We start from the raw sequence: 27,334 nt of genomic DNA, 5'->3' as shown, positions 1-27,334 counted from the left end.
ACGATGGTGGAAGAGAAGAGTATTTAAAGAAGGTCCACAAAATAGTATCCTAGGAACTAGAAGCAGATGATGGTGCGTTATTTAGTAATTTTACTTACTGCAGTTAGCTACATCTCTTATTATAAAGAAAGATAACAACTGCCAAGACAGTATTTCACCAAGAATTCGATGGGCCATCACATTACGATTTTTAGCCATTGGCAATTCATAAAAGTCACTAATGTACTTATTTAAAGTATAATATTCTGTTATTTCCCTCATAGTGCCAGAACTATGCGAATCTATTTCATTGGTGTTGAAGAATTACATAAAGGTAAGCACGCAACATTCAATACTGATTTCATTTAAGTAATGTTTTATTGGCATTTTTAAGCAAATTAAAATCGATATTAAAAAACTGTTAAAATATTTATTTCTAAAATTAAATTAATTCAAGCTCTTCTGTTTCTGTTAGAACAAATTCGTCACAATTATTATTGTCCACATATACAATTTCACAGCTAGGTTTTGCAACCAATGTTTCGATGCTCGGAGTTTGCTGTTCATACTCTCCCAAGGCTGCTTTAAAAAGAACATTTGAAAATAAGTGCTTGACATATGTGGGAGGTACATGTTCTTCAAGAGCTACATCACCATCATCTTTTGATACTGTGTCCTCTGTGTCATCAGTCTGAAAAAATAGGGAAAGTAATTAGTATGTTTTACTTTTCAGATTCCAAAGGATACTGAAGAATGGCAGAAGGTAGCAAGAAATTTCGAAGTGAAGTGGAATTTTGCTCACTGCATAAGAGCCACATATGGCAAATGTGCAAATTATGTGTCCTCCGAATACTGGAAGTGAATACATCAACTATATATATATATAAAAAAAAAAAAAAAAAAAAAAAAACTCAGCATTGTCCTTATGGCAACTGTGGATGCAAATTACTGCTTTCAATATGTAAATGTTGAATGTCACAGGGACAGAAAGAGAAGGGAGGAGGGGAGATTTACTTAGAGGGGGAGAGAAATTGACCTTAGTGAAGGGGAGAGTGACGGAGGGGGTAGGAGGTGATAGAGCAGAGAAGCAGATGGACAGAGAGAAGGGCAGGAGAAGATGGGGAGTGGGAAAAGAAGGAGATGGACATAAGGGGAAGGTAGAGACATTTGGGCAACGCAGAGTTTATTTGCCTCATTTATAAAATTAATCAATCTTCATATGTTGTTAATTAACAACTTTGTAAATGATTCATGTAATATACGATACTAAAATATGAAATGAATAAAATTTAAAATTAAAATTTTTGTGTTGTTTCGTGCTTAATTTTAACACTCTGAAATTATAAGTGAATGTTAATTTGTTAAATCATCGTATTATGACAAAGCCACAGCAAAGTGTGGCCAGTTCAGCTAGTACTACAGTATATAAGTGTCATTTTAACTTACAGAGTTTAGTTGAAGAGACGAGATGAATGAGACTGCTCGTGAAGATTCGAGGGTTTGCCTGCTGGTTTGTCAAGGGCGCTATGGTGCTGAGACTTGATCCACCTTGCTGCAAATTTTTCTGCATCGAAGCAATGCAGTGGAGGTCCATTATTTGAAATGAAAAGTAGATTTTAAAGTGTCAGAATTTGTAAGTGATTTCTCTGATCAGTCAGTGTTAAATTCATGGCACTAAATCCGTGTTCACATTCAGCTGTAGATATAGGTATAACAGACTGCTTTCACAAGTTCCTTCACAGAATTGGGCATGTGTTGAGGATTTTCTTTATAGATTCGAAAATCTTTAACTAGTGACGCACATGTGCTTTCACGTAATTTAAAACCCACCTATTACACAAGCGTGAAATTGACATGTCACCATAAAACACACGTTCGTAATCATCTGAAGGCCACATATCTGAATTTAATACAGCTACATCCAAAAAGAAATCGAGGTCCTCAAAGCGGTTTTTTATAGTGTCTACCAAAGACTGAAAAAATTTCTTCCGAAATGTCAGAAATCTGTTAAATTCATCACAAGATGGTTCTTTAATTAATACCCCTTTGAACGTGCGCTTTTCCTCCAACTCTTGTACTATCATCCTAATTTGTGGCAAGTCATTTGTTTTCAGTGTTCCAAGAGTTCTTATAGCCACGTCAATTTCCTGTTTTGCTTTAAGGACTGAAGTATTTCTGTTCTGCATAAAGAATGACAATACTTGCAGAACTTCTAGGGCCTCATAAAGCATAACTAATTCCATTACAAGCAACCACTTTGTGAGATGTTTTAGTAAACCTTCAAATTTAGATCCCTCCTGAGTTGATCGGGAACCATCATGTCTCAGTTTTTCAAAAAGATGGACAAGAGAACTGTGACTTTCAAGAAGAGCTCGAACAGCATTAAATGAGAAAGCAACCCAATGTATGCGAAAAATACGGCCTAGTTTTAACAGCTGCGAGGACAACTCTTGTGAAACACTTTGTAGTAGCCTCTGATTTTTGGGACTTCGAGAAAACACAGAATATAAGGAATCCAAATTAACCTGTATATGGTATACATCTGCTACATCATTCATAACATCATGGACAGCTAATTCCATTTTGTGGTTCATACAATGAACGACAGTTAAATCCTTATGTAAATGACTATGCAGTAGAGTGGCTACGCCTTTGTAAGGTGCAAGCATTGTTGAGGCACCATCTGTTGCGATACCTACAAGGTGGTGTTTAGTACATTTGTAATGCTATACTTTTCAAGAGCTGCTAACAGTGTGCTGAAAATGCATTCTCCTGCCCCACTTTCTAATTCAACAATGTCAAAAAAATAATTGCAAGCAACTCCCTCAAAGGACAAACGTAAATATATTATTAAACAAGTTTTATTGTAAACTGTTGTACTTTCGTCCATCATGATACTAAAGTTTGTACCCGATTCTACAAGGAAGTGAGCAAGATTCTTTTTCATTTCTTCTCCTACAAACATAATGATATTTCGGGATGCATGGTCAGAATAAAGCATTTTACCGACTGATAAACCATTAAGCTTTTGTAGTTCGATTACTGCAGGATACGATTTGGATGATAATTTCTGTTTAGCTAATACATATGCAGAGCTGAACAATGAAGCAGTTGCGATTACTTTTTCTTGATGCTGCTTTCCCCACAACTTTTCACTTTCACTCACGCATTTTTCTAAACTTTTCTTTTCTTTTATACTCATGATTTCTACGCACTTCATGTGTGATTTGCACTTTGCATGTCCCCGATTTTATCATTTAGTTTTTTGGCGTTATTAGCAGAAACACCAGCTAAAAACGCGTTATCGATACACACATGTTCACTACTTTCCACCTTAAGTTCACGAAATTGTGAACACACGGTGCATATTACTAAGTTTTTGTCATTTACAGACAGCCACAGTTTAGTCTTTTGCCAGTTTTGAAAACGTGATAAGGCAACATAATTTCCTACTACAATCTCCGGAGTACTGTTACTCCCATTCCTACCTTGAGACATGTCACAGTTTTCAGTCACCGGGGATTCAGTCTCTTCCCCTGTATTAGCACCATCATTACCGTTTTCTTTTTTACATTCACTGTCTATTTTAACTCTTTTTAGCACCACTGTTAGTATCCTGATTGTCAGAGTTTGTAAACGTATTAGGTAATGCACTGCTCTTAAGAAAATCAGAAATTTTGCTTTGTTTGAATGACATCCTGAAATTCCGTAGTTCTTACAGGCCTGGACGCACTCAACTCACTAATGAAGCTACTGAAGCGGGAACGTGTGAAGATCGCCGTGTGTTTGGCGGACGCGAGGCAACGAATGAACGGCACCATTTAATTTGGAGTACGCGATGCTGTGGAGCCTGTGTTAAGCTCCACCCACGTGGTTCGCGGCTAGCGAAGTCAGACTGTCCGATCCCATCTGGTAGGTATTGCTGCTCACTTTGCACTACTTTGTGCTTTCGTTCCAGGCGCATTAGTCTGCGTCATACCGTTGCCAAAAGGTGGCCTAATGGTAAATGTTCGTACAGGTATTGGGCCGGTCACCACCCTGTGTCAGAGCCCGGAGTGGGAATTTCAGCCACTAGCTCACCCAACTCTGTGGTACGACTGCTGTGGTATGACTGCCACACTACTTCCCCCTCAAGCACCTTAGATGACAGCAACAATGACAACATGAGAATGATGATTTAGTTCTAAATGTTTTGAAATGCTTAACTACTACATAACACCTTTTTCAAAATTAATAAGCAAACATATTAATAGTAAGACTGTATTAAAAACTTTCAGTGTTCGGCTCCACAAATTTAAATTATACAAGTTTTACTCCAGTGTGTGGGAAATAAACATCCCAGGTTGGGATATATAAACTAAAACCAGAGGAGGGGATGGTCTGATGCAGGGGGGGGGGGAATCTCCCCATCCCCCCCTTCAAATTGCACACTGGCTATAAAAATTGTGGATTGATTCAAGTCTCCAGACATGTTTAGGAGAGCAATTTTCTTGAGAGAGTGTCTTCTGAAAACCTTCACTACATGGTTGGAAATGATAAACTGGTGCATATAACTTTATAAAAATATTTTGACAAGATGTAGGTACTTTTTGGAAAATTTCATAGTGATTATCGTAACCTATGAAAATTGTACAGTGAAGGTTTAATTAAACAAACAGTGGCTGTCTAACTTCTTAAAATCTTTTATAATCATCTAGGCAGGGCTATATCTTAATGAAAGAGACAAGAATTTTCATTATACAATCTTTGAACACCAGTCCATCTGGAAAAAGGAGTTCATCATACTTCTGACTTTTGTGACATTTTTACTGTATTACACATGTTGGTATTATGTCTACTTGTTTTGAATTCATGGTAGTAATAAGAAAAAGGTTTTACTGCATTATGCAGGCTCATAATTTAAAAATATACAGGACATGAAGGAAATGAGAATGAGGATGAAAAGATATGCTATTTCCTTACACTCTCATACATCATATTGTTTCTTATCCCTTGTACCTAGATTTTCTGCATTTGTTTCATTGGGTAATACCTTCAGCAATGATAATGATTTAACAAAACAAAATTTTAAGATGATGTGATGAAAGTATTCGGTAGAGTCTGCACCTTTTTTTCTGTAATTAATTGAAAATTCACTTCATAGAAATAAGGTTTCAATACTTTTCTACTGTAACTCTGTCTTACGATTTCTGCTTCTCATGTAAATACTGTACACAACTTGGTCAGCTTCACGTGTCCAATCTTGTCACCTTAATAATTACACTGCAGAAATATCACAGGCTACTATGTTGTAGGAAATAACAATGGCATTTTAAGTTGTCATGGATGTGAAAGGACAAACTGAAACTAGTATATTAGTTTACTGTTTTTATTTTTTTTACTTTCAGTTTCTTCTTTTTATCTGGATTTGGTCGTATCCGTTTTATTTCATGCAATCTGTACTCCACACCAAAGTCATTGATTCCTGACTGATTCTCCGATTTATTCTTCCTTTTCAAATTCATTCTATCCAAGGATGAAAAATTTACTGAAATTCCTTTCAAACTTTGCAGAGAAGTGATATTTTCTTCTGTGGATCCAATGGAGATAAATTCATCTGTTGTTTGCTTACGTCCTTGTGGTACAAACACTCTTTCCTTAGTACTAGTTCTGTACCTATAAAAGGCTGTAAATGATTTATCATCATCTACATTTTTATTTTCAGCTTCAGGTTTTGCTACAGCTTCAACATTTTCTAATTCTTCCGATAGTTGTGTTGTTTCTACAGAAACTGGTGAGTCAGCCTGTAATTCAGTAGGTGACTTACTGAAAGAAAGGGCATGGAAGACCTCTAAGATACACTGATGCATAGCTGCAAATGCATTTTCCTCATTGCTATTGACAACCTGCAACAAAACAGAGCAAAAATCATCATACACTAGGAAAAACGGCATTACTCAATATACTATGACATGAAAAAAATAAGATTTACAAAATATAAAAAGGCAAATAAAATTTAATTACTGATGTTGAATAAATGAATGAAAATGCCCATACTTATCAACAGTGTAAATGTTGACCGGCTCAATGTGAACATTTGAACTTAATTGCAACACAAGAACTCTTTCTAACAAATGGAAATATGGGTGGAAGGATGACAGAAGACAACACAAAGTGCTGACAATGCAGAACTCAATCTTTTATTTATACAACTCATCCTTTTCCTTATCATTATAGCATGCTGGAAAGTAATGCTTCTGAATTTTTTGTGTGACAACTCTTAAAGCTTTTTGAATAAAGCAAACTTTATTAACATTCTACATCTTTATTTGTCATGCCTACATATATTTTATTTTTCAACAAAGTCACCCTGGAGCTATACACATATTTCCCAACAGGAGACCAGTTTGTTGATACAGTCACTGTAGAACATCTGACAGTCGATATAACCACAATCTCACCCCCTACTTGCACAGTTCCATCACTATCAAAGTGAAATCATTTAACTTAAAAAAACAGTTGGTTTGTATCATGTCAGAGGCCATTTTAAAAGTTCCTGAATACCTTGCAAAAGAAATTCAGTGCCTGGAGGACACAAGAAAATCAATATCTATGCAGAAGATGGCTTGTGACTATTTCTACACACCAAGTCAAACTGTTTCATTGGACAATGTATCTACCATATTTAAACGAATAACAGCTTCTCATTGTCACTGCAGAACCCTGTTTATGAGAGACCTACCAAACATCTTTCATCTGGATTATTTTTTTGTCCCTCTCTCCTGTATCTGTACAGGGTCACTGTGGTTATGAACGGATTTGGAATGGTTAATTATAGAGAGTGGCCGGATGCCTTTCCCGTTACCCCCCCTACGATGTATCTGAATCACGACAGATGGAGCAAAAATGAAACTGAAACACTGTTCCTGAGAAATGATACTTGCATGTAATCCAAAAATGTTGCTGAAGCCCAAATCAGAAGTGAATATTTTTAAAGTCTTGCACAAATGAACATATTAATTCTATACACTATTCCTGCTAACTAATACTGTCTGACACTCATTTCAACAGTCCACATGCTCAATACAACCTTAATAATACCACGACTGCACTTCTCAAGCACTCACTCCATTTAAAGCCTACATTTAAAGGTTTTCTAAAAGTCTCTGGAGCACTGTAAGACAGCAGTTAACTTTCAGTAGTTGTGTTTTATTTATGCAGACCTCTAGTGCAGGGCTACACTAGCCATGCAGTGAAGTGGAATTCCTTGCCTCTTTCGGAAGTATCACATACCACATATCAAAAATTGTGTGAAGGGTACAGAAGGTTATTTTCAATATCACTGACCGGTGAACAGTGCTTTACTACCACAATCCTGTCGGAGGTGGTATAGCCTTGACTCTTTCTGCCATTTGAAAGACATAACAAATCACAGAGAAACATTATAGTAGTGATTGAAGGATAAGCATTTGATTTTATATTTTGGCATTTAACCACACATGTATATACTGTAAGACTATCTTATAAATAAACATAGGGTGTCTCATCAAGCAATACTGAATTATGTTTGCTCCAGTAAAGGTTCATTTCACCTCCCATCTGCAGAGTTATCTTCAGCACTGTCAAAATGTTGAGATATCCTCTGCATTAACCCCCACATTCTTGCAAGAGCTGCATGATTAATGTGAGTTGAGGGAATCGACCTATGATACTTTCTTACTCTCCTCAGTATGGTAGTGGGCACCATCTCTCACCGAACTGTTGGAAGTACTTGCTTATGTACTGCACTCAAAATTTTACAATGCCATCAAATTGTCCAAATTATAGACCTGCACTCAGAAGTCCATCAAGGGGTGCACTATTTTCTAAGCTTAGCATAAACTCTAGGGCAGACTGTGTTGGCATCTAAACAGATCACCACAATGACTTAGTTCTCCAAATTCTAACCATTGTCTACTTACTGCCTAAAATCTGGCCATGGGAGTGTGTGTGGTTGTATGTGTGAATCAGGACTAGAAAAACAGCAAGCACTTGAAAGCTATTGTGAGTACTGTTTTCAGTTACATGTTTCTATGCTCCATACATCAGTCCGCTTTAGTGAGTGGTTGCCTCTCCCTTATTTTACGTATTGTTGCATCAAGAAATTTCCATTGTTATACTGTCTAAATTGCGTTGTCAGCACATGCCTCACTGGGTTTGCCCTGCTTATCATCAATTGGAATCACCTTAAACGGGGATTGTTTCCCTCTAAAATGGTGTCATATCGGTGATTAATTGATTCTAAGTACAGTAATTTACCATTTCCACTGAACATCTCCTACAAGAGCATAAGGAAATAATTGGTAGTGGAGGACCTTCTCGTTGTCCTTCAGCATATCACTTCACATCTGTCAGAGCGGCATGTATCTTATACATCAAGACCCTATGAATATCTGGGCCTATAGGACAGAAGTGTTAGAAATCCACATTGTTTTATCAGCACTGATATTTTTTTAAAACAAGAAATGGAAGAGAGAAGTGAAAAATAAATTCTTTTGAGTCTCACTACCAGTGGTTCATTCAGATGTAGATAAAATGTGAAAATAAAATTCCACTGCAGCAGGTGAAGTTAAACATACAAAGTGAGTGACAAAGAGAGTTTGGCATTAGTTACAAAGTCACTCCACCTCTAGCTATTTCTCAAGCTGTCAACTTCAGTAGAGACCAGGATCATTTAATATACAAATATCAAAAGCATAAAGACCTTTTGTTTCAAAATCCTTTATCCTGTTTAAATGTTTCTTCTTATTTGGAGAATACAACAACCAAACTACTAAGATACACAATGCTTATTTTACTTTCTCTATAATCTTGAAAGACTAAATTACTTGTGTCATTTCAAAGCTGAAGAGTGCATTTTATAAAGAGGGTTTTTGCACTGCACTTGCGGTTTGAGTTTTAGGAACAACAACCCCAGTATGTGCTGAGAAAGGAAGGAAAGTTGGAGTAAAGTTTCACATTCGGACCAACAACATTAGAAATGGAGCACTTCCTAATCTGTACAAGGCTGGCAAAGAAAATGGTCTGTGAGGGCTATATTCAAAGTATTTACCACGGTAATTACCTTAAGATATTTAGGAAAATCACATAGCTGCATTTAATGAATAAACTCGTAAACTTGTTTCTTGTAGCTGGCTATGTATTTCTCCTTGGAAACTGGACTGAGAACACTGTTCATGGAAGTTGAAAAAATCAAACATGTAGTATCAGCTTCGCTTATGCCTTCCAGTTTAATTTCCAACCTTTACATCAGGCAGAATCTTAAGACAGTTAAGATTTTCAGGGGGTTATCTTTTGTTTAAACCAGTTTCCCAAGAGGTAAGTATGTAGCAAAGACAAAAATGAAGATCTGACACATGACAGTGACCTCGGGAGGAGGAGGAGATCATTTTGTACAGTTAGAGAAACTCGATATCCATATTTAGTAAATAAGATCCATGATATTTTTATATCTATATTCCACAAGCCATCCTGTGGTGTGTGGAGATGGGTATTTTTTGTACAACTGTCACTTCCCTCTCCTCCCTTTTTCAGTTCCACTTGTGAATGGTTCGTGGGAAGAAAGAAGTAACATCGCTCTGTAGCCACATACTTATGGCAACATGTGGAGATTGGCACCAATCATAACAACAAGAAGTTGGAGCAGTTTATATCGCACAATTAAAAAAGTACATATACGTTAGTTGGCTGATATTTAGTTTCTTCTGGTGTAATAGCTGTGTGACACGATGATCACACCAATGCCAGTAATTCCTGGAGCTGACACAGAATGAGAATCTCTGGTACCTCTGTGGTTTCATCCTCAGAGTCAGAGAAGGCTACAACAGTTACCAGTTTCTTCCCTTTAACGAAGCAATGCAGGCTGTTGAGTATTTTAATGTTTAGTACAGGGATTACCATAAAATAATTTCTTCTTACAAATTTTAGTGTACACTTTATCCCATTAACTACTCATGTATGCAGAATAAGGATTTCTTTTGAAAGTTTCCTCCTACTATTTTCCAACAGATTCTGAACTCCAAGACATTCTGTTCATCTGTACTATGCCTATTCTACTTGGAGTTTTAGATACAGAATTTAAAGGCTTCAATTCCGGACCCAAGAGCAGCTAAAGAAACAGCCAACATGTACAAAGTCTAACATGAATTAGCACAGTACAACAGGGCACAACAGGAGCTCCAGAGGTTTAACACTATTGGTTCTTTCCTCGACAGCCGTCCACCAAACACACATGCACAGTCAAAGGTGTCTTTATCAGATGTTTCTTCCATACTCTCACCACCAGTGAGTGAAAACCATAACACAACACCCACCAACAGTTGCTAAAGCACATATACAGAGCTTATATTAATAGAGAACTGGTGATACTGACAACCAGCCAGCTTCTTAAACAGATTTACTGAACCTCAATGAAGCAAAAATGCCTGAATGCCCAGAGGTGATCATTTAACACCAATCTGGAAGCAGAGCTATCTTATGGAAAGTAACAGATATGCAACAATTCCTCTCAGTATCTTAAACTTAAATGTTTTCTACAGCTCAGCTACTGTTCTTCTGTGGTAATTTGCATGGAACATTGCTTGGCTACATACAACCTAAGGAATTAGCTGCAAACAAGTAATCAACAAAATCAGATCAAATGTCTCTTTCTTTGTAGTAAAATTTAATTATGAAACTGGTGATGATAATATGAAAGAGAAATAAATTACAGCAGTTAAATTAGCAATCAATATGAAGCTTTCATTTTTCTTATGCTCTACCTTCACTCCAAGACATATGCATGGAAATCCAAATGCTCTGATTGTCCCATTTCTCAGGCCTGACACAACAATGCATGGAATATTGTGAACTGCACACAAAGTTCCTATATGTGATACCATAAACTGTGGATCAACATCCTTCTCAAGTAGCACAGATAGAATGTGCCCACCCTCAACAGCACGTGCAACCTCATTCACACCCAGACATAAATATTTCCTGCAAAGAAAAGTAAAAGATGTCATACAATTGTCATAATAAATTATTGCATTTATTGCTCATTTAAGACTTTTGCCTCCCCTTCCTTTGCCATTAAGAAGTTACAGTTGGTTGTCAACTATTACAGTCAGTGAAAGTTGATTAATATGAAAACTCTTTCCCAACATAGAATTAATTTACTTGTTGTACAGGATATCATATTAAAAGACTCAGAACCCAAGGCATATACCAAAGTGCTGTCACATATAAAGTGTTTGGGATAGTCAAAAAGACTAGTACTGCTCTGTGTAAATTGCAAGCGTTAAACATAAATTACAGAAAGGGCATAGAAGCAGAAATTGGAGAAATTAACACAGCAATACTTAATCTGGGAGATAACAAACGATAATTTTAATAAATTCAGCTTACAGTTTAAAAAATGTTGGTTACTTGCATTTTCCATAGACAACAGGTGTTGTGGAAAGTTCACGGTATCTACCATTCTTGGTCCAGCGGTTAAATTCTCAGCTAGCTAAAAACATTGATTCTCCCTATTTAATTCCTCTCATAACTGTGACCTGAAACCCTCAGTGTGATTTTTCATTCAACTGCTAGCCAGCACCCTCTCTTGACTTCTTGTTGTTGTGATCTTCAGTCCAGAAACTGGTTTGATGCAGCTCTCCATGCTACTCTATCCTGTGCAAGCTTCTTCATCTCCCAGTACCTACTGCAACCTACATCCTTCTGAATCTGTTTAGTGTATTCATCTCTTGGTCTCTTCTACGGTTTTTACCCTCTGCACTGCCCTCCAATACTAAATTGCTGATCCCTTGATGACTCAGAATATGTCCTACCAATCGATCCCTTCTTCTAGTCTAGTTGTGCTACAAATTTCTCTTCTCACCAATTCTATTCAATACCTACTCATTAGTTATGTGATCTACCAATCTAACCTTCAGCATTCTTGTGCAGCACCACATTTAGAAAGCTTCTATTCTCTTTTTGTCTAAACTATTTATTGTCCACGTTTCACTTCCATACAAGGCTACACCCCATACAAATACTTTCAGAAACGACTTCCTGACACTTAAATCTATACTTGATGTTAACAAATTTCTCTTCTTCAGAAACGCTTTCCTAGCCACTGCCAGTCTACATTTTATATCCTCTCTACTTCAACCATCATCAGTTACTTTGCTCCCCAAATAGCAAAACTCCTTTACTACTTTAAGTGTCTCATTTCCTAATCTAATTTGCTCAACATCACCCGACTTAATTCCACTACATTCCATTATCCTCGCTCTGCTTTTGTTGATGTTCATCTTATGTCCTCCTTTCAAGACACTTTATTCCGTTCATGTGCTCTTCCAGGTCCTTTGCTGTCTCTGACAGAATTACAATGTCATCGGTGAACCTCAAAGTTTTTATTTCTTCTCCATGGATTTTAATACCTACTCCGAATTTTTCTTTTCTTTCCTTTACTGTTTGCTCAATATACAGATTGAATAACATCGAGGAGAGGCTACAACCCTGTCTCACTCCCTTCCCAACCGCTGCTTCCCTTTCATGTCCCTCGACTCTTATAACTGCCATCTGGTTTCTGTACAAATTGTAAATAGCCTTTCGCTCCCTGTATTTTACCCCTGCCACCTTCAGAATTTGAAAGAGAGTATTCCAGTCAACATTGTTGAAAGATTTCTCTAAGTCTACAAATGCTAGAAACGTAGGTTTGCCTTTCCTTAATCTATTTTATAAGATAACAATTCACTTCTTTTCTTTATATTACTGGACTTCCAATCTATCTAAAAATACTTCATATTCTATGGAAAGGACTGTCTGGTGGTAAAAGAAAAAAAAAATGGGATGAATATGCTGAAGATGTGTTCCTTAATTTCTGGAAGTCAATTAATACAGTTTTGCACTGGAATATAATGAATAAACACACACATCATTTCTGGCCATCTTCGTGACTGCAATGAAAACTTACTAGCAAACACGACATCAGCGTGTCATTGTCAACAACGTGAAATGCTACAGCATTAAGGAAGCTCCTGTTGTGCCTTGTAGAAGTGCTAACGATTACTAATATTTTCATCGGCCATTGTAAAGTTGCCCTGGTCGATTTTTTTTTGTCTTCCAGTCTGTCCTAGTAATTCGCAACAAGCTCCTCTCCAGTGCACATAGGAAGTCCACTTCTCACTGCCTCGAATCAGAACTAGTAATTAATAGTGGACACTATTTAGTCTCTCAAAAGCACTCCAGCACTTTTAATGACTTGTTTATCCCTTTTGCGCTCCATTTACTCAAATACTCGGCTGACAAATTGTCACTCACTACCTTGTTTTCCAACTTCACTGGCAATTTGTACTATTTTATTTTCAGCACGTTAGTTATTAAACATGTCTGTCTCTTATTGCGACTCAGACTTATTTTAAAAGTGAAGAAGAATACTGGCCTACCTCTTCACATTATACTAAGAAGAGGTGAACATTGCTTTGGATGGATATGCTGGTCAAAGATTCAGTTACTTCAGAAGTGAATTAAGAAATGAACTCACAACACTCAGCAATGAGTAAAATGACTAATGGTGGTGGTGATACTGATCTGATGTGTCTTATGGATACCAACACCTGCACAGTATAAATGTTCTTATTGAACACTGAAATTTTACTTCATTAATCCCCATTACGACATAATTAAAGTGTCCTCCTCTCCCAAAGTTCACCATTCCGAATTGATGTAAATGCTTTCTGTACTTTTCATTGTGATGAACTATGCTACTGTGTTTATAGTAGTACTGAAATCTGTATTATGCAGTATCTTTTGTGTGGTGAATACAGAGAGAAGAGAGGATGGATAGTGTGCTGAGGATTGAGCTGAAAATAAATTCAAATGTAGTAATTAAACTTATAGAGGCAAACATTAAAAGTTATACACACTGCAACTGCTGAGATTCGAACTCTGAAGGTTTGGTAATCAGAAGAAGATTCAAATATGACAAACTATCCATTCTGCTTTTGAGTCTTGGGAGAAGCTGAAAACATTACCTTCTCTTAATCCTGCAGTGTTGCCACACCACAAATGATATATTATGCACATTTTGAGAAATAAAACTATCTTTTTTTTTTAAGAAAAGAATATCACACTTCATGATGAACCTCGCAGGATAATTTTTACTGCTACTATGCAACTATGGACTACACTGAAATCTATATAAATAAAAATGTGACTGTTCCTTTGTTCAAAATTGTGTATATCCAAAAGTTCTTAATGATTGTTCTGAAATGTTGACAACTCTGAATTCTAATATGGGTGTGTTTTTAGGTACCTAATTATTGAATATAATATAGATGTATAAGTAATTTTTGTAACAAGTTTTCCCTATTATTGAATCTATATAAACTTATGTATTACATATACGTAAAGAAATAGGCAGATAATGAGTATACCAATGGAACATTGTGTCATCATTTCAAAGTAATCGGTCGAAAACTTTTGGAGATTTGCTATTAGGGACATTTACATTTTCTAAAAAAGTACAAACATCGGTGTTCATTTCTTCAAAATCTCAAATCTCCAAAAGTTCTTCATAGATTGCGTTGAAATTTTGACACAACATTGCATTCGAATACTCAAGTATTTTAATATATATGTAATAAAGGGGAAACATCACAAAAACTTAAATTTTGTATTGTTCACAATCATTAATATCCAAAAGTTCTTGAACAATTGTTTGAAATTTTGACACAATGTTGAATTCTAAAATGAGTGTGGTTTTAGGCAGCTAGTTCTTTAGTATATGTGTATCTTTAATACATGTAATATATAAATATGTAAATCATTCCCAAAAATCTGAAATGTACCTTTCCAAATTTCTTCAAAATTTCAAACATTACTGTAATAAATTTTTGGATGCATATAGACTATACACTTTTATTTATATATTTGCAAATAGTGAAATGTTAGCAAACAGAGAAGTTGTATTTATGGCACATTGCTTTATGAGTAGAATACTACTACAGAATGTGGATTTGCAATAACAATAAATAAGGCTCAAGGTCAGAAAGAGGTGGAAGAGGAGATGGACTGAGAAGTGGGAAGAGAAGGAGACAGACACAAAGAGGGGGCAGGAGGAGATGAATAGAGAGGGGGAGGAGAAGACAGACAAAGAGAGGAGGAGAGAGGTAGGGAGGAGTAGATGAACAGAGAGAGGGGGAGGAGGTGACAGGCAGAGATAGGGGGAAGAAGGAGAAAGATGGACAAAGAAGGGAGGAGGGCGGGATGGACAAAGACTGGGGAGAGAAGGAGATTATGACATATTTCCAATTCCTGTGCATATCAGACACATGTGCTTCTCTTTTATTTCTTTCCTATTCAAGCAGACTAAACCACAGCAAAGTGTGGCCAGGTACAGCTATTGTTTCAGTATTTATGATGATTGCTCTATCATAGAAACAGTATACATGCAATTAAAAATAGTGCTAAATTAGTCAAATGAGATGAATCTTGATCAAAACACAGAATGTCAATATATATTATAAATGTAATGTGGTTTGCCATGCATGCCATTATAACCCACCCCTAAAACCCCTTGGGGTTTACATGATATGGTAGCCCTCCAGTCCCCACCAATGAAGGTTTTGGGTCTGGATTGGATTCAAAGATACTGGTGCAAAAGAGGGCATCACACCAGTGGATTTATTATGGAAAGTCAGTGGAGCAGCTGGGAACTGAGTGTTGATGTGGCCAGGCCTGGGCAGAATGTTATGCTGATATGCGTGTCTGAAGTGGCTGCCATCACATTATTTTGGGTAATTTTCAGCTAATAAGAAATAACACAAATCAGGAGACCACAATTTTCTAAGAAAAATTTATGTCCAAAACATTTTTTGATTTTGAGACCTTCCCAATTAAGACTTTAAAGCAGTTTCATATTATCATATACGAGGGCGGTTCAGAAAGTAACCTCCGATTGGTCACAGTGCGGGTTGTGGGGGGAGTAGCGACGCCATCTGTACGTTCACGCACTCAACAGGTCAGTCGTCATCAAGCCGTGGTCGAGTGAACGTTGTACCTGCGCTAGTTTAGTTTTTGTGGCAGTTTGAAATGTGTGCTGCAATAGAAAACCCCGCCAAATGTGAAGTGCGTGCTGTCATAAGGTTTTTTACAGCCAAAGGATATTCTGCAGCAGCTATTCATCGTGAGCTTTGTGCCGTGTACGGACCAAGAGTTATGAGTGAAGGAGTTGTCCGTGAATGGGTACGTTTATTTAAAAGTGCACGATAACGCCCGTCCTCACTCTGCTCGCAGAACAACGGCCCTTCTTGAGTCCTTCAAGTGGGACGTTATCAACCATCCACCTTACAGCCCAGACCTGGCGCCAAGTGATTATCACCTCTTCATGCATTTAAAGAAATGGCTCGGGTCACAGCGGTTTGATGACGACGAAGAGCTCAAAGATGCGGTCGCAGGCTGGCTCCAGGCACAAGCGGGTGATTTTTATGCAGAAAGAATTTCAAAGCTTGTGTAGAGATACGATAAGTGCCTCAATCGCTATGGAGACTATGTAGAAAAATAGTGCAAAGATGTAGTTGTAAGATGTATATATTAAAATATTTTTATTTAACTTGGTGTATTTTTTTAAATCAACCGGAGGTTACTTTCTGAACGGCCCTCGTAGATAACATCACTATAGTGTATTTTATTCAATTCTTTCCTGTTTTTTGTATTTAGAAAGTTTATCAGCTGCTATTCCATAGTCGCTAAGTTTCTTAAAAATCTTTTTGGTATATTATACAGTACATATTATGATATTGAGTAAAAGACACACATGTCTCCAGTTCAGTGTGCATGCTTAAGTTTATCCATCTTCATGCTCTATCAACCAAACCTAAGGAGACAACTTGTTACAAGTGCTTTAGGAATGAACGTATGTAAATAGCAAGTTGATCACTTGAAATTCACATTTAATTTTGGCAAATACATCTACGAGATTTGGATCTGGATTTCCAATGGCGCTGGCTGTAATTATGCTGCTGCTTATTTTACAAAAATCGATTTTTATGAACACACATTTTGACTCTGTATTTAGCATCTGTAACTGACAGCAATGAGAAACAGTCTAGTGGGTTTTACACACAAGCAAATGCATAGCAAGGTTAAAATTTATGTATGAAATTATCTGAATATATCTGGTTTCCAAGTATATTTATGAGGCAACATACAATTTCAATGAAGTGTAAGTTAAGATGACTTATGACAAAGTTACACAAACACTTTGTAATGTATGTTACCTCAGTCCTTTCTCTTTGAGCACTCTTTGCCTTTTGTTTTTTTCTGTTTTTCTCTTGGGATTATCACATTTACTGGTTTTGACATCAGATGTTATTTGTTCTTCACTTTCATTAATTGTGCTGAAAAATGAATGCAGCAGAAGGTGTCAATTTATTTCAATATACAAGACTTTGGCTTTAATCAGTGATGTCTTTAACTAGTATTGCAAATATAAAACAACAGAAAGTCCAGGATGGAAAAATGACAGTATTACGAAAAGGGTACACTGCTACTCACCGTATAAAGATGTTGAGTCAAATATGGAAACAACAAAAGGATTGCTATTATACAACTGAGCTTTTGGCCAAAAGACCATCTTCTACAGTAGAAGACACACACACACACACACACACACACACACACACACACACACACACACACACACACACACAGAGATCACTGTCTCTGGTCACTGAGCCTGGTCTCAATGGCCAGTTATCATTCGCGCGTGTGTGTGTGTGTGTGTGTGTGTGTGTGTGTGTGTGTGTGTGTGTGTGTGTGTGTGTGTGTGTGTGTTTTCCCCCTACTTTAGAAGGCCTATTGCCCGTCTGCAACTCACCGTCTATTTTACATGGTGAGTAGCAATTCCCCCTTTTCACAGTACTGCAACTCTGTCGTATCTTTTGTTTTTTAACTATCAAAGTATTGAGACACCACTGGGTGTATGGGAGATGTTCTTTTTATTAACATCTCCGAACGCTTAAGAAAATAAAAATTTTTTCCTTGCTTTTCCATAATTTTCTGCAACTTAGATGTAACAATTTGACAAACATTATTTTGGTTTACAGATGAGGCATTCACTCCATTTACTTCAATATTTGAGTACATAGGTAAAATAGCTCTTGTTGAATGTTAATTTCTTTCTATACGCTGTAAAATAAAAGTGAAAGACAGTGACCAAGTTATTTTGTGGAACACCTTTTGTACGTTACAGTATCATGTTAAGCAAGTGGTCTCTGGTTGTGAAAGTTACAAGATGGTATATACGCTACAGGTCAACATAACACGGTCTAGTAAGCTATGTGGAGCAGAACTGCAGGGAAGAACATGCTGAATCCAAGATCACGTTGAGCCTAAGTACTTGAACATACTTGAATCAGTAGCAAACTTAGACATTATAGCAGACACCTGAGAGAAACTACAGTGTGGAACAGCTTCAAAATTAAAGACAGAGAAAATGTATACCTCATCTGAGAACTCCTCATGGAAATCACTGTAAGGCTCACTGTTAACCAATGTGCTACACAACACACTTTTGACACTGTCGATGTGGGAGCAATCTTGGCAGGTGAGAATTTAACCAGTGTTAACTGCACAACAAAAGTGATTAGACAAACAAGAAACAAAAATCAGGAGTAAAAAACTGAAACTACTGCGAACAATGAAAGTGAAAATGTTATGTTCAGTGAAGTGCTTCAAAACCCTTGATCAAGCAAAAAGTAGGGACTCTGGAAAGGGTACTTCCATCATTGACAAGTAATTTTCCTATGGAAAACAGTGATCACAATTATGACGACGACAACAGAAATGTGGCCACAGTGACTTCCACCACTAGTGCAAATCACATGTGTAACAGTGAAACAAAATCCATGACAGAAAATATACCAAATACAGACATCAACAAGCATACTGAAGAAAATTCTCCAGAAAGCATAAATAGACTACCACAAAGTAAACAACATGCGGGTGAGCAGAAGACAGTTAACTGTAGCTAAAAACAAATGAAATTGTTAAAACTACAGATATACCTAAAGGAATTAAACCATTGTACAACAATGAGCTACAAAATGAAAAAGTTGGTGAATAGTATCCTCAGAAATCAACCATGCAAACATTTGGGAAAAAAAAGAAAAAACAATTTCAGTCATAGTAGATGTTGTTGTTGTTGTGGTCTTCAGTCCTGAGACTGGTTTGATGCAGCTCTCCATGCTACTCTATCCTGTGCAAGCTTCTTCATCTATCTCCCAGTACCTACTGCAACCTACATCCTTCTGAATCTGCTTAGTGTATTCATCTCTTGGTCTCCCTCTACGATTTTTACCCTCCACGCTGCCCTCCAATGCTAAATTTGTGATCCCTTGATGCCTCAAAACATGTCCTACCAACCGATCCCTTCTTCTAGTCAAGTTGTGCCACAAACTTCTCTTCTCCCCAATCCTATTCAATACCTCCTCATTAGTTACGTGATCTACCCATCTTATCTTCAGCATTCTTCTGTAGCACCACATTTCGAAAGCTTCTATTCTCTTCTTGTCCAAACTAGTTATCGTCCATGTCTCACTTCCATACATGGCTACACTCCATACAAATACTTTCAGAAACGACTTCCTGACACCTAAATCTATACTCGATGTTAACAAATTTCTCTTCTTGAGAAACGCTTTCCTTGCCATTGCCAGTCTACATTTTATATCCTCTCTACTTCGACCATCATCGGTTATTTTACTCCCTAGATAGCAAAACTCCTTTACTACTTTAAGTGTCTCATTTCCTAATCTAATTCCCTCAGCATCACCCGACTTAATTCGACCACATTCCATTATCCTTGTTTTGCTTTTGTTGATGTTCATCTTATATCCTCCTTTCAAGACACTGTCCATTCCGTTCAACTGCTCTTCCAAGTCCTTTGCTGTCTCTGACAGAATTACAATGTCATCGGCGAACCTCAAAGTTTTTACTTCTTCTCCATCAATTTTAATACCTACTCCGAATTTTTCTTTTGTTTCCTTTACTGCTTGCTCAATATACAGATTGAATAACATCGGGGAGAGGCTACAACCCTGTCTCACTCCTTTCCCAACCACTGCTTCCCTTTCATGCCCCTCGACTCTTATAACTGCCATCTGGTTTCTGTACAAATTGTAAATAGCCTTTCGCTCCCTGTATTTTACCCCTGCCACCTTCAGAATCTGAAAGAGAGTATTCCAGTCAACATTGTCAAAAGCTTTCTCTAAGTCTACAAATGCTAGAAACGTAGGTTTGCCTTTTCTTAATCTTTCTTCCAAGATAAGTCGTAAGGTCAGTATTGCCTCACGTGTTCCAACATTTCTACGGAATCCAAACTGATCTTCCCCGAGGTCGGCTTCTACCAGTTTTTCCATTCGTCTGTAAAGAATTCGCGTTAGTATTTTGCAGCTGTGACTTATTAAACTGATAGTTCGGTAATTTTCACATCTGTCAACACCTGCTTTCTTTGGGATTGGAATTATTATATTCTTCTTGAAGTCTGAGGGTATTTCGCCTGTCTCATACATCGTGCTCACCAGATGGTAGAGTTTTGTCATGACTGGCTCTCCCGTGGCTATCAGTAGTTCTAATGGAATGTTGTCTACTCCCGGGGCCTTGTTTCGACTCAGGTCTTTCAGTGCTCTGTCAAACTCTTCACGCAGTATCTTATCTCCCATTTCGTCTTCATCTACATCCTCTTCCATTTCCATAATATTGTCCTCAAGTACATCGCCCTTGTATAAACCCTCTATATACTCCTTCCACCTTTCTGCCTTCCCTTCGTTGCTTAGAACTGGGTTGCCATCTGAGCTCTTCATATTCATACAAGTGGTTCTCTTCTCTCCAAAGGTCTCTTTAATTTTCCTGTAGGCAGTATCTATCTTACCCCTAGTGAGACAAGCCTCTACATCCTTACATTTGTCCTCTAGCCATCCCTGCTTAGCCATTTTGCACTTCCTGTCGATTTCATTTTTGAGACGTTTGTATTCCTTTTTGCCTGCTTCATTTACTGCATTTTTATATTTTCTCCTTTCATCAATTAAATTCAATATTTCTTCTGTTACCTAAGGATTTCTATTAGCCCTCGTCTTTTTACCTACTTGATCATCTGCTGCCTTCACCACTTCACCCCTCAGAGCTACCCATTCTTCTTCTACTGTATTTCTTTCCCCCATTCCTGTCAATTGTTCCCTTATGCTCTCCCTGAAACTCTCTACAACCTCTGGTTCTTTCAGTTTATCCAGGTCCCATCTCCTTAAATTCCCACCTTTTTGCAATTTCTTCAGTTTCAATCTGCAGTTCATAACCAATAGATTGTGGTCAGAATCCACATCTGCCCCAGGAAATGTCTTACAATTTAAAACCTGGTTCCTAAATCTCTGTCTTACCATTATATAATCTATCTGAAACCTGTCAGTATCTCCAGGCTTCTTCCATGTATACAGCCTCCTTTCATGATTCTTGAACCAAGTGTTAGCTATGATTAAGCTATGCTCTGTGCAAAATTCTACAAGGCGGCTTCCTCTTTCATTCCTTCCCCCCAATCCATATTCACCTACTATGTTTCCTTCTCTCCCTTTTCCTACTGATGAATTCCAGTCACCCATGACTATTAAATTTTCGTCTCCCTTCACTACCTGAATAATTTCTTTTATCTCGTCATACATTTCATCTATTTCTTCATCATCTGCAGAGCTAGTTGGCATATAAACTTGTACTACTGTAGTAGGCATGGGCTTTGTGTCTATCTTGGCCACAATAATGCGTTCACTATGCTGTTTGTAGTAGCTAACCCGCACTCCTATTTTTTTATTCATTATTAAACCTACTCCTGCATTACCCCTATTTGATTTTGTATTTATAACCCTGTAATCACCAGACCAAAAGTCTTGTTCCTCCTGCCACCGAACTTCACTAATTCCCACTATATCTAACTTTAACCTATCCATTTCCCTTTTCAAATTTTCTAACCTACCTGCCCGATTAAGTGATCTGACATTCCACGCTCCGATCCGTAGAACGCCAGTTTTCTTTCTCCTGATAACGACGTCCTCTTGAGTAGTCCCCGCCCGGAGATCCGAATGGGGGACTATTTTACCTCCGGAATATTTTACCCAAGAGGACGCCATCATCATTTAATCATACAGTAGAGCTGCATGTCCTCGGGAAAAATTACGGCTGTAGTTTCCCCTTGCTTTCAGCCGTTCGCAGTACCAGCACAGCAAGGCCGTTTTGGTTAATGTTACAAGGCCAGATCAGTCAATCATCCAGACTGTTGCCCCTGCAACTACTGAAAAGGCTGCTGCCCCTCTTCAGGAACCACATGTTTGTCTGGCCTCTCAACAGATACCCCTCCGTTGTGGTTGCACCTACGGTACGGCCATCTGTATCGCTGAGGCACGCAAGCCTCCCCACCAACGGCAAGGTCCATGGTTCATGGGGGGGTCATAGTAGATACTGATACAAAAATTCCCAAATGGCGAAATGAGCCTAGTTCCATCTTAGCAAACTATGAAGTGCAAAATGAGTATGCCATGTCACAGTATTACATTTGAAAAGCTAGAAATAAAGCAAATGATTTAACAACTTTGACCTGTTGTTGATTTTACCTTAATTTGACAATAATATATGGCTCGAGTACATTGTTACATAATTTTTACTCCCAAGAACATTCAGTGTTCTACTGCATATCTGCTATAAGTGACAATGATGAAACTGATGGATCAACTGTAGATGAAACAGAAGCTGTAAGTCTACCTGTTAAAATTATAAATTTGAGGGTCCACAAGAATGTTTCAATTCATTTTATGGTTACGTTCTCACTTTGAAAAATATACAGTTGACCTTCTACAAACTTTACAGCAAACTGAATGGGGAATGGGAAATGTCACTTCAGACATCATCATTAATTACTTGTGCATCCAATTAGAGAATTGGATTGGACACGCTGTGTTCATCCAAAACCAATAATTGAAGTGTTATAAAGACATTACAAACTGCATAAGATTCTTTTGCAAACAAGATCACAGGAACAGATTTCTCTTCATCCTTGCCGAAAAATCAGACACCAATTCAGAGCATATCCACATCATCCACTATTGCAGACGAAATGGATAGTACAGATGTTATTTCAAAACACACTTCACTAATAGAGTTGGGTAGTCAGACTATACAACAGTGTTTAATACATCAAACGGACAAGCCTTGATCTCTTAATACATTGTCTATTAAATTTGGTTGGTTGTTGGAGCTTGAAGATGGACCTGGTGTAGGTTCGTTCTCTTGGCGAGGGTGCTTTGTTGTGCTTCCCTACAAGGGGCAGGTCATGAACATTCATGCAGAAAAAGAACTGAAAGTACTGTAAAAATGCTCCAGATTTGCACTATGTATAGTGCCTCAGTACCACCATACTTTACAGAAATGGTGAGGCCAGATTTGTTCTGTGTACATGGAGATTAGCTACCTGAACTGAAATCTGGAAATGGTGAAAAAGTGGTTTCAAGAAACTACTGTGTGCGGGTAGGCATGTGTTTAACAGACAATTCAGTGCCAAGTAAATAGCATGCATGTTTCAGTTTATCATTTTCCAAATGACAATTTTGAAAATGGAATGCCTCAGTTACAATTAGTGGAGCTGTTTAAAGCAAACTTTCTGAGTGACCTAAAATTACACCCTTCATAGTTTCTGGATAAATTCTTTTCTAGCGATAGAACAGTAATTACCTGGTTTGCAACTCAATGCTGTACTTTTAATTTTGTTATAATGTCCACTTACTGTTTTGATTGTTATTGTGGAGTAACGTAATCTACATGCAATCCACCCAGTCTTAACTGGTCACTGAAATAACACACGTATACTTGTTTGGAGTTTCTGTCAGCCAAACACCATGTCCTCATAGCTATATTAATCTTGTCATAATGGTTTACAATGGATGTACTGTTGCTATTCGAACCTCTGAGACACTGAAGCCCATGTGTTGCCTGCTCGGAAAATACAAAATGACTGGATTTTGGCAAAACAATGACCACGAGATTCTTCACTTTTCCCTTTACTTTTTAGCTGCTGCTTCTTTCAACTCAAAGTTTCATTTGAGTAACTCACTCAGCCCCTTTATCCAAAGAAATTAATTTTGAAACCATTAACTGATTTTCACTGCACACGAGCAGAACTTTCACACAACACTTCATTTCCAGTGTAGGTAAATGGTGTCTCAATACAGTTGGACGTAAGAAACATTCACTATGGCAAAAAGTATAGAAATGTGGTAAATACCATATGCACATACCTTTCCAGGGTTTTGAAAATGTTTTCAGCAACAGCTTCATCGGCCACCAAACTGAAAAATGAAAATACCACTTACTTGTACCTACATTACATACACCGTAAAACTCAGAACTGTTTTATAAAACAAGATAGATTTAACCATGAGTCATTATAAAATAAACAAATTAGCAAGAAACACTTTTCATTAAAGGGTAGGTCTACATAGGAAAGATCTTGAGCAATAATTCTGAAACAGGCAATTTGATCCGAAAAGATATGTAGTTTTAAATTGATAAACCTTCACATTCTTTTGACATAGCTTTGTATTTCGGAATAGGCCTGCTGTGTATTTTTTGTTACATTTTAACTACTACTGTGAACCCTCTCAAAACTGCCCAACATTTAATTCAAATATTTTTTTTTTTATCTGAGTACTTAAGTACAATTCTGATCCCAGAGTAAAGGTCTTAAAATTACAATTAGAAATTCTGGCTCAACTGATTGATGTGGAAGACTTGACTGATGTGGAAGACTACCTACACACTTCTAGTTACGCATTGCATAACAATTTGAAATGTCATTCATGGCTTAGGTATCTTTGTGGCATTAACATGAAATAAGAAAGGAAAATCTAAAAGTGAACACAAAGTTCACTTAGACTTGGCCTCCTCGAGTGACAACATTTACTCTAAAGCTTACTGACTAACAGTTTGTCAAGAAGCACGAATTTTTACTCCATAGTGATAATTTTTCAATGAAATATGCTTCATCATTGCAGTACAATATAGGATGGATATGTATATATACAATAATTTTTGTTACTATAACATAGTACAGTATAAACCTTGTGCAATAATCACTGCATAATTATACAAAACATAAAAACATAACTATACAAAACAAACAGCATCTAATAATACAATAAACTATAAAAAAATGTTAAATGCTAATATCCTCCTCATGCATCTCAAAGAATTCTTTAATGTGATAAACTGGCTAATCTGCTAGCCACTTAATTAAAAGAAATGATTCATAGACCAACATAGACTGGTAACTGATGAAAATTTTGATTAGGTTCACTTTGTGAGAATTTACAATTCCCCCCCTGGTGTAACTAAACCAAGAGGTCTTCAATTCTCACATTAGAAATTAAACATTTGACCCTAACAATACAACGCATATTCAATAACGTTTACTACCAAGAGGGCGGCGGCACACTTTATGACGAACACAAAAAAGTTCGAAAAAAACTTTTGTTGACTTTGATTAACAACATTTTTTAAAGAGATACTGATGTGTACGTAGGATACAATACTGAATATCACATGAACCTCGTTGTGAAAATACGCAATCAGAATTTGGTAGAATTCATTACAACAAATATTTTTTAAGAATTTTAAATGTAGCCAAATATACCAGTACGCGACTGAATGACAATATATGCAAAATGTGGCCATAAAGTACACTCCCCCGTTGACATAGTTAGCATTAATACGCATCACTTAACCCTGACTACAGAACTGTAAACATTCGCCTGTCCACATGTGGGTCAATTGGTTGGAGTAAACAAGTGCCTACATTCTGTTTATCTGTATATTGTAACATTAACGTACAGGTATTGTTTAGAAGTTCTACAAGACGCTGTGATATCCCTCTATTTAAAACACAAAAAAGTTATACTTTACGAACACATGGCAGTAATTACTTCGTAAATATCTTGGGTTTCATCAACACATTACGGAGGCACTTCTCACGTGGTTTCTTCTTTCCTGCTAAAGTGCGCTTCTGTTGATTTTTTGTTAAAACTGGAGTCTCCATCGAAATGCGGGAGAAAGTCTACTGCTAACTGAATGCTTAACATAACCCAACTTTTTACAGCAGTCAACACAATTTGACATTCGCGCTTCGAAACTTCAAAATTAATTCAAGCAAAGGTCTTGCTATACTACTATCATGAAGAACTCACTTGTGATGGATGACACAACTTCAGCACATCGATCATGCGTTCGAGATAACTAATCACCACTGTCTAAACTGAGCAATTCGTGCACTTCAATTTACAAATTAGATACAAAATAATTTGAGAATATTTTCGAAGATAGTTCATACAATATGAGTAGCGGGTATCTGAATATTTGGCTCGTTCACGTATTTCATAGCCGTCACAGCTACGGAAGGAACAATGTCAAACAATAGACAGAACATTGTGAAATAAATTAGACGTGTTTGATACTTTAACCCCGTCACATAATACTTTTGGCAATGTAGGCTTTATCATTTATAGATATTCGTAATTGTTTAACATGTGACTATTTTCGTAGCGATTAGAGCCCTTAAAGCTGAACTGGATAGTGCTAAGGAGGAATTGATGAGGTTAAGGGGCAGGAAGGGCGAAGACAAGTGGGGAGGGATAGCAAGGAACAGTAGCCACCGAAAGAGAACAGTATCTCAGAGTTCATCATTGGCATTGGCACAAACAACAGGTTTCCCTTCGTACCTCAGTTAACTAAGGAAGAGGCTCAGGCAGATGTAAGTGTAGTTAATACTCAACAGACTTCCATAAAAACACTAAATGTCTCAAAAAGAAGTACAAAGTTGGAGAAAAGTTCTGTTGTTAGGTAGTAGCCATGGAAGAGGTCTGGGCCAGTTCTTGCAGGAAAAATTAGGTGACGGGGAGCAATATACAGAAGAATGTGCCTGTGAGTTTAAACTAAATAATGGTACTTTTATAACTGCAGCTATGTATAGGTTCCCATGGCGAAATGAAATATTGCTTTCTGAATAGTTAATAGAATATGTTCCAAACATTTAATTACTCCTAAAAGATATTAAGAACACAGTTTCTCTGTGTAAATAAATCTGTCAAGTAAGGAGAAAGGGTCATGATTTAATAAATGGGATATATTTTTTCACTGTTCCAACAAATAATGTTCCATAGCAATGTTTATATATAGAAAAATTATGCTTTGTAAAGCAAGTTGAAAGCAGTCACCGTAATTTGTTTTGGACTATAATGTAAATGTGGCCCTCGTATCTGTAACATTTGATTAAATAATT

The 27,334-nt window shown here is 37.2% G+C and overlaps 1 protein-coding gene across 1 annotated transcript; it reads right to left on the bottom strand.

The window, feature by feature from the left end:
• Window positions 1-389: 389 nt before the first annotated feature.
• LOC126236460 (uncharacterized) lies at window positions 390-26,237 on the bottom strand. Its single transcript, XM_049945778.1, has 7 exons — window positions 25,983-26,237; window positions 24,300-24,350; window positions 17,247-17,366; window positions 10,758-10,974; window positions 5,361-5,864; window positions 1,426-1,543; window positions 390-670 (listed from the first exon to the last, which is right to left on the bottom strand). Exons 1-7 carry the CDS (start codon window positions 26,093-26,095, stop codon window positions 666-668), a joined length of 1,128 nt encoding a protein of 375 aa, XP_049801735.1. The 5' UTR covers window positions 26,096-26,237; the 3' UTR covers window positions 390-665.
• Between the last annotated feature and the right edge of the window lie 1,097 nt (window positions 26,238-27,334).

This window comes from Schistocerca nitens, chromosome 2 (assembly GCF_023898315.1).
Source record: "Schistocerca nitens isolate TAMUIC-IGC-003100 chromosome 2, iqSchNite1.1, whole genome shotgun sequence".
Taxonomy (NCBI): domain Eukaryota; kingdom Metazoa; phylum Arthropoda; class Insecta; order Orthoptera; family Acrididae; genus Schistocerca; species Schistocerca nitens.
Note: the sequence above shows the minus strand (reverse complement) of the source record. Positions and strands in the feature narration are given on the sequence as shown.

What these genes read in the sequence shown, in the direction of transcription:
- LOC126236460 (XM_049945778.1), bottom strand. Translation starts at nt 26,095, where the DNA reads ATGGAGACTCCAGTTTTAACAAAAAATCAACAGAAGCGCACTTTAGCA. An exon ending in ATTTTCAAAACCCTGGAAAG is followed by an intron (nt 17,367 to 24,299) that starts GTATGTGCATAT and finishes TTCATTTTTCAG; the next exon opens with CACAATTAATGAAAGTGAAG. An exon ending in GCATATGTCTTGGAGTGAAG is followed by an intron (nt 5,865 to 10,757) that starts GTAGAGCATAAG and finishes GTTTTGTTGCAG; the next exon opens with GTTGTCAATAGCAATGAGGA.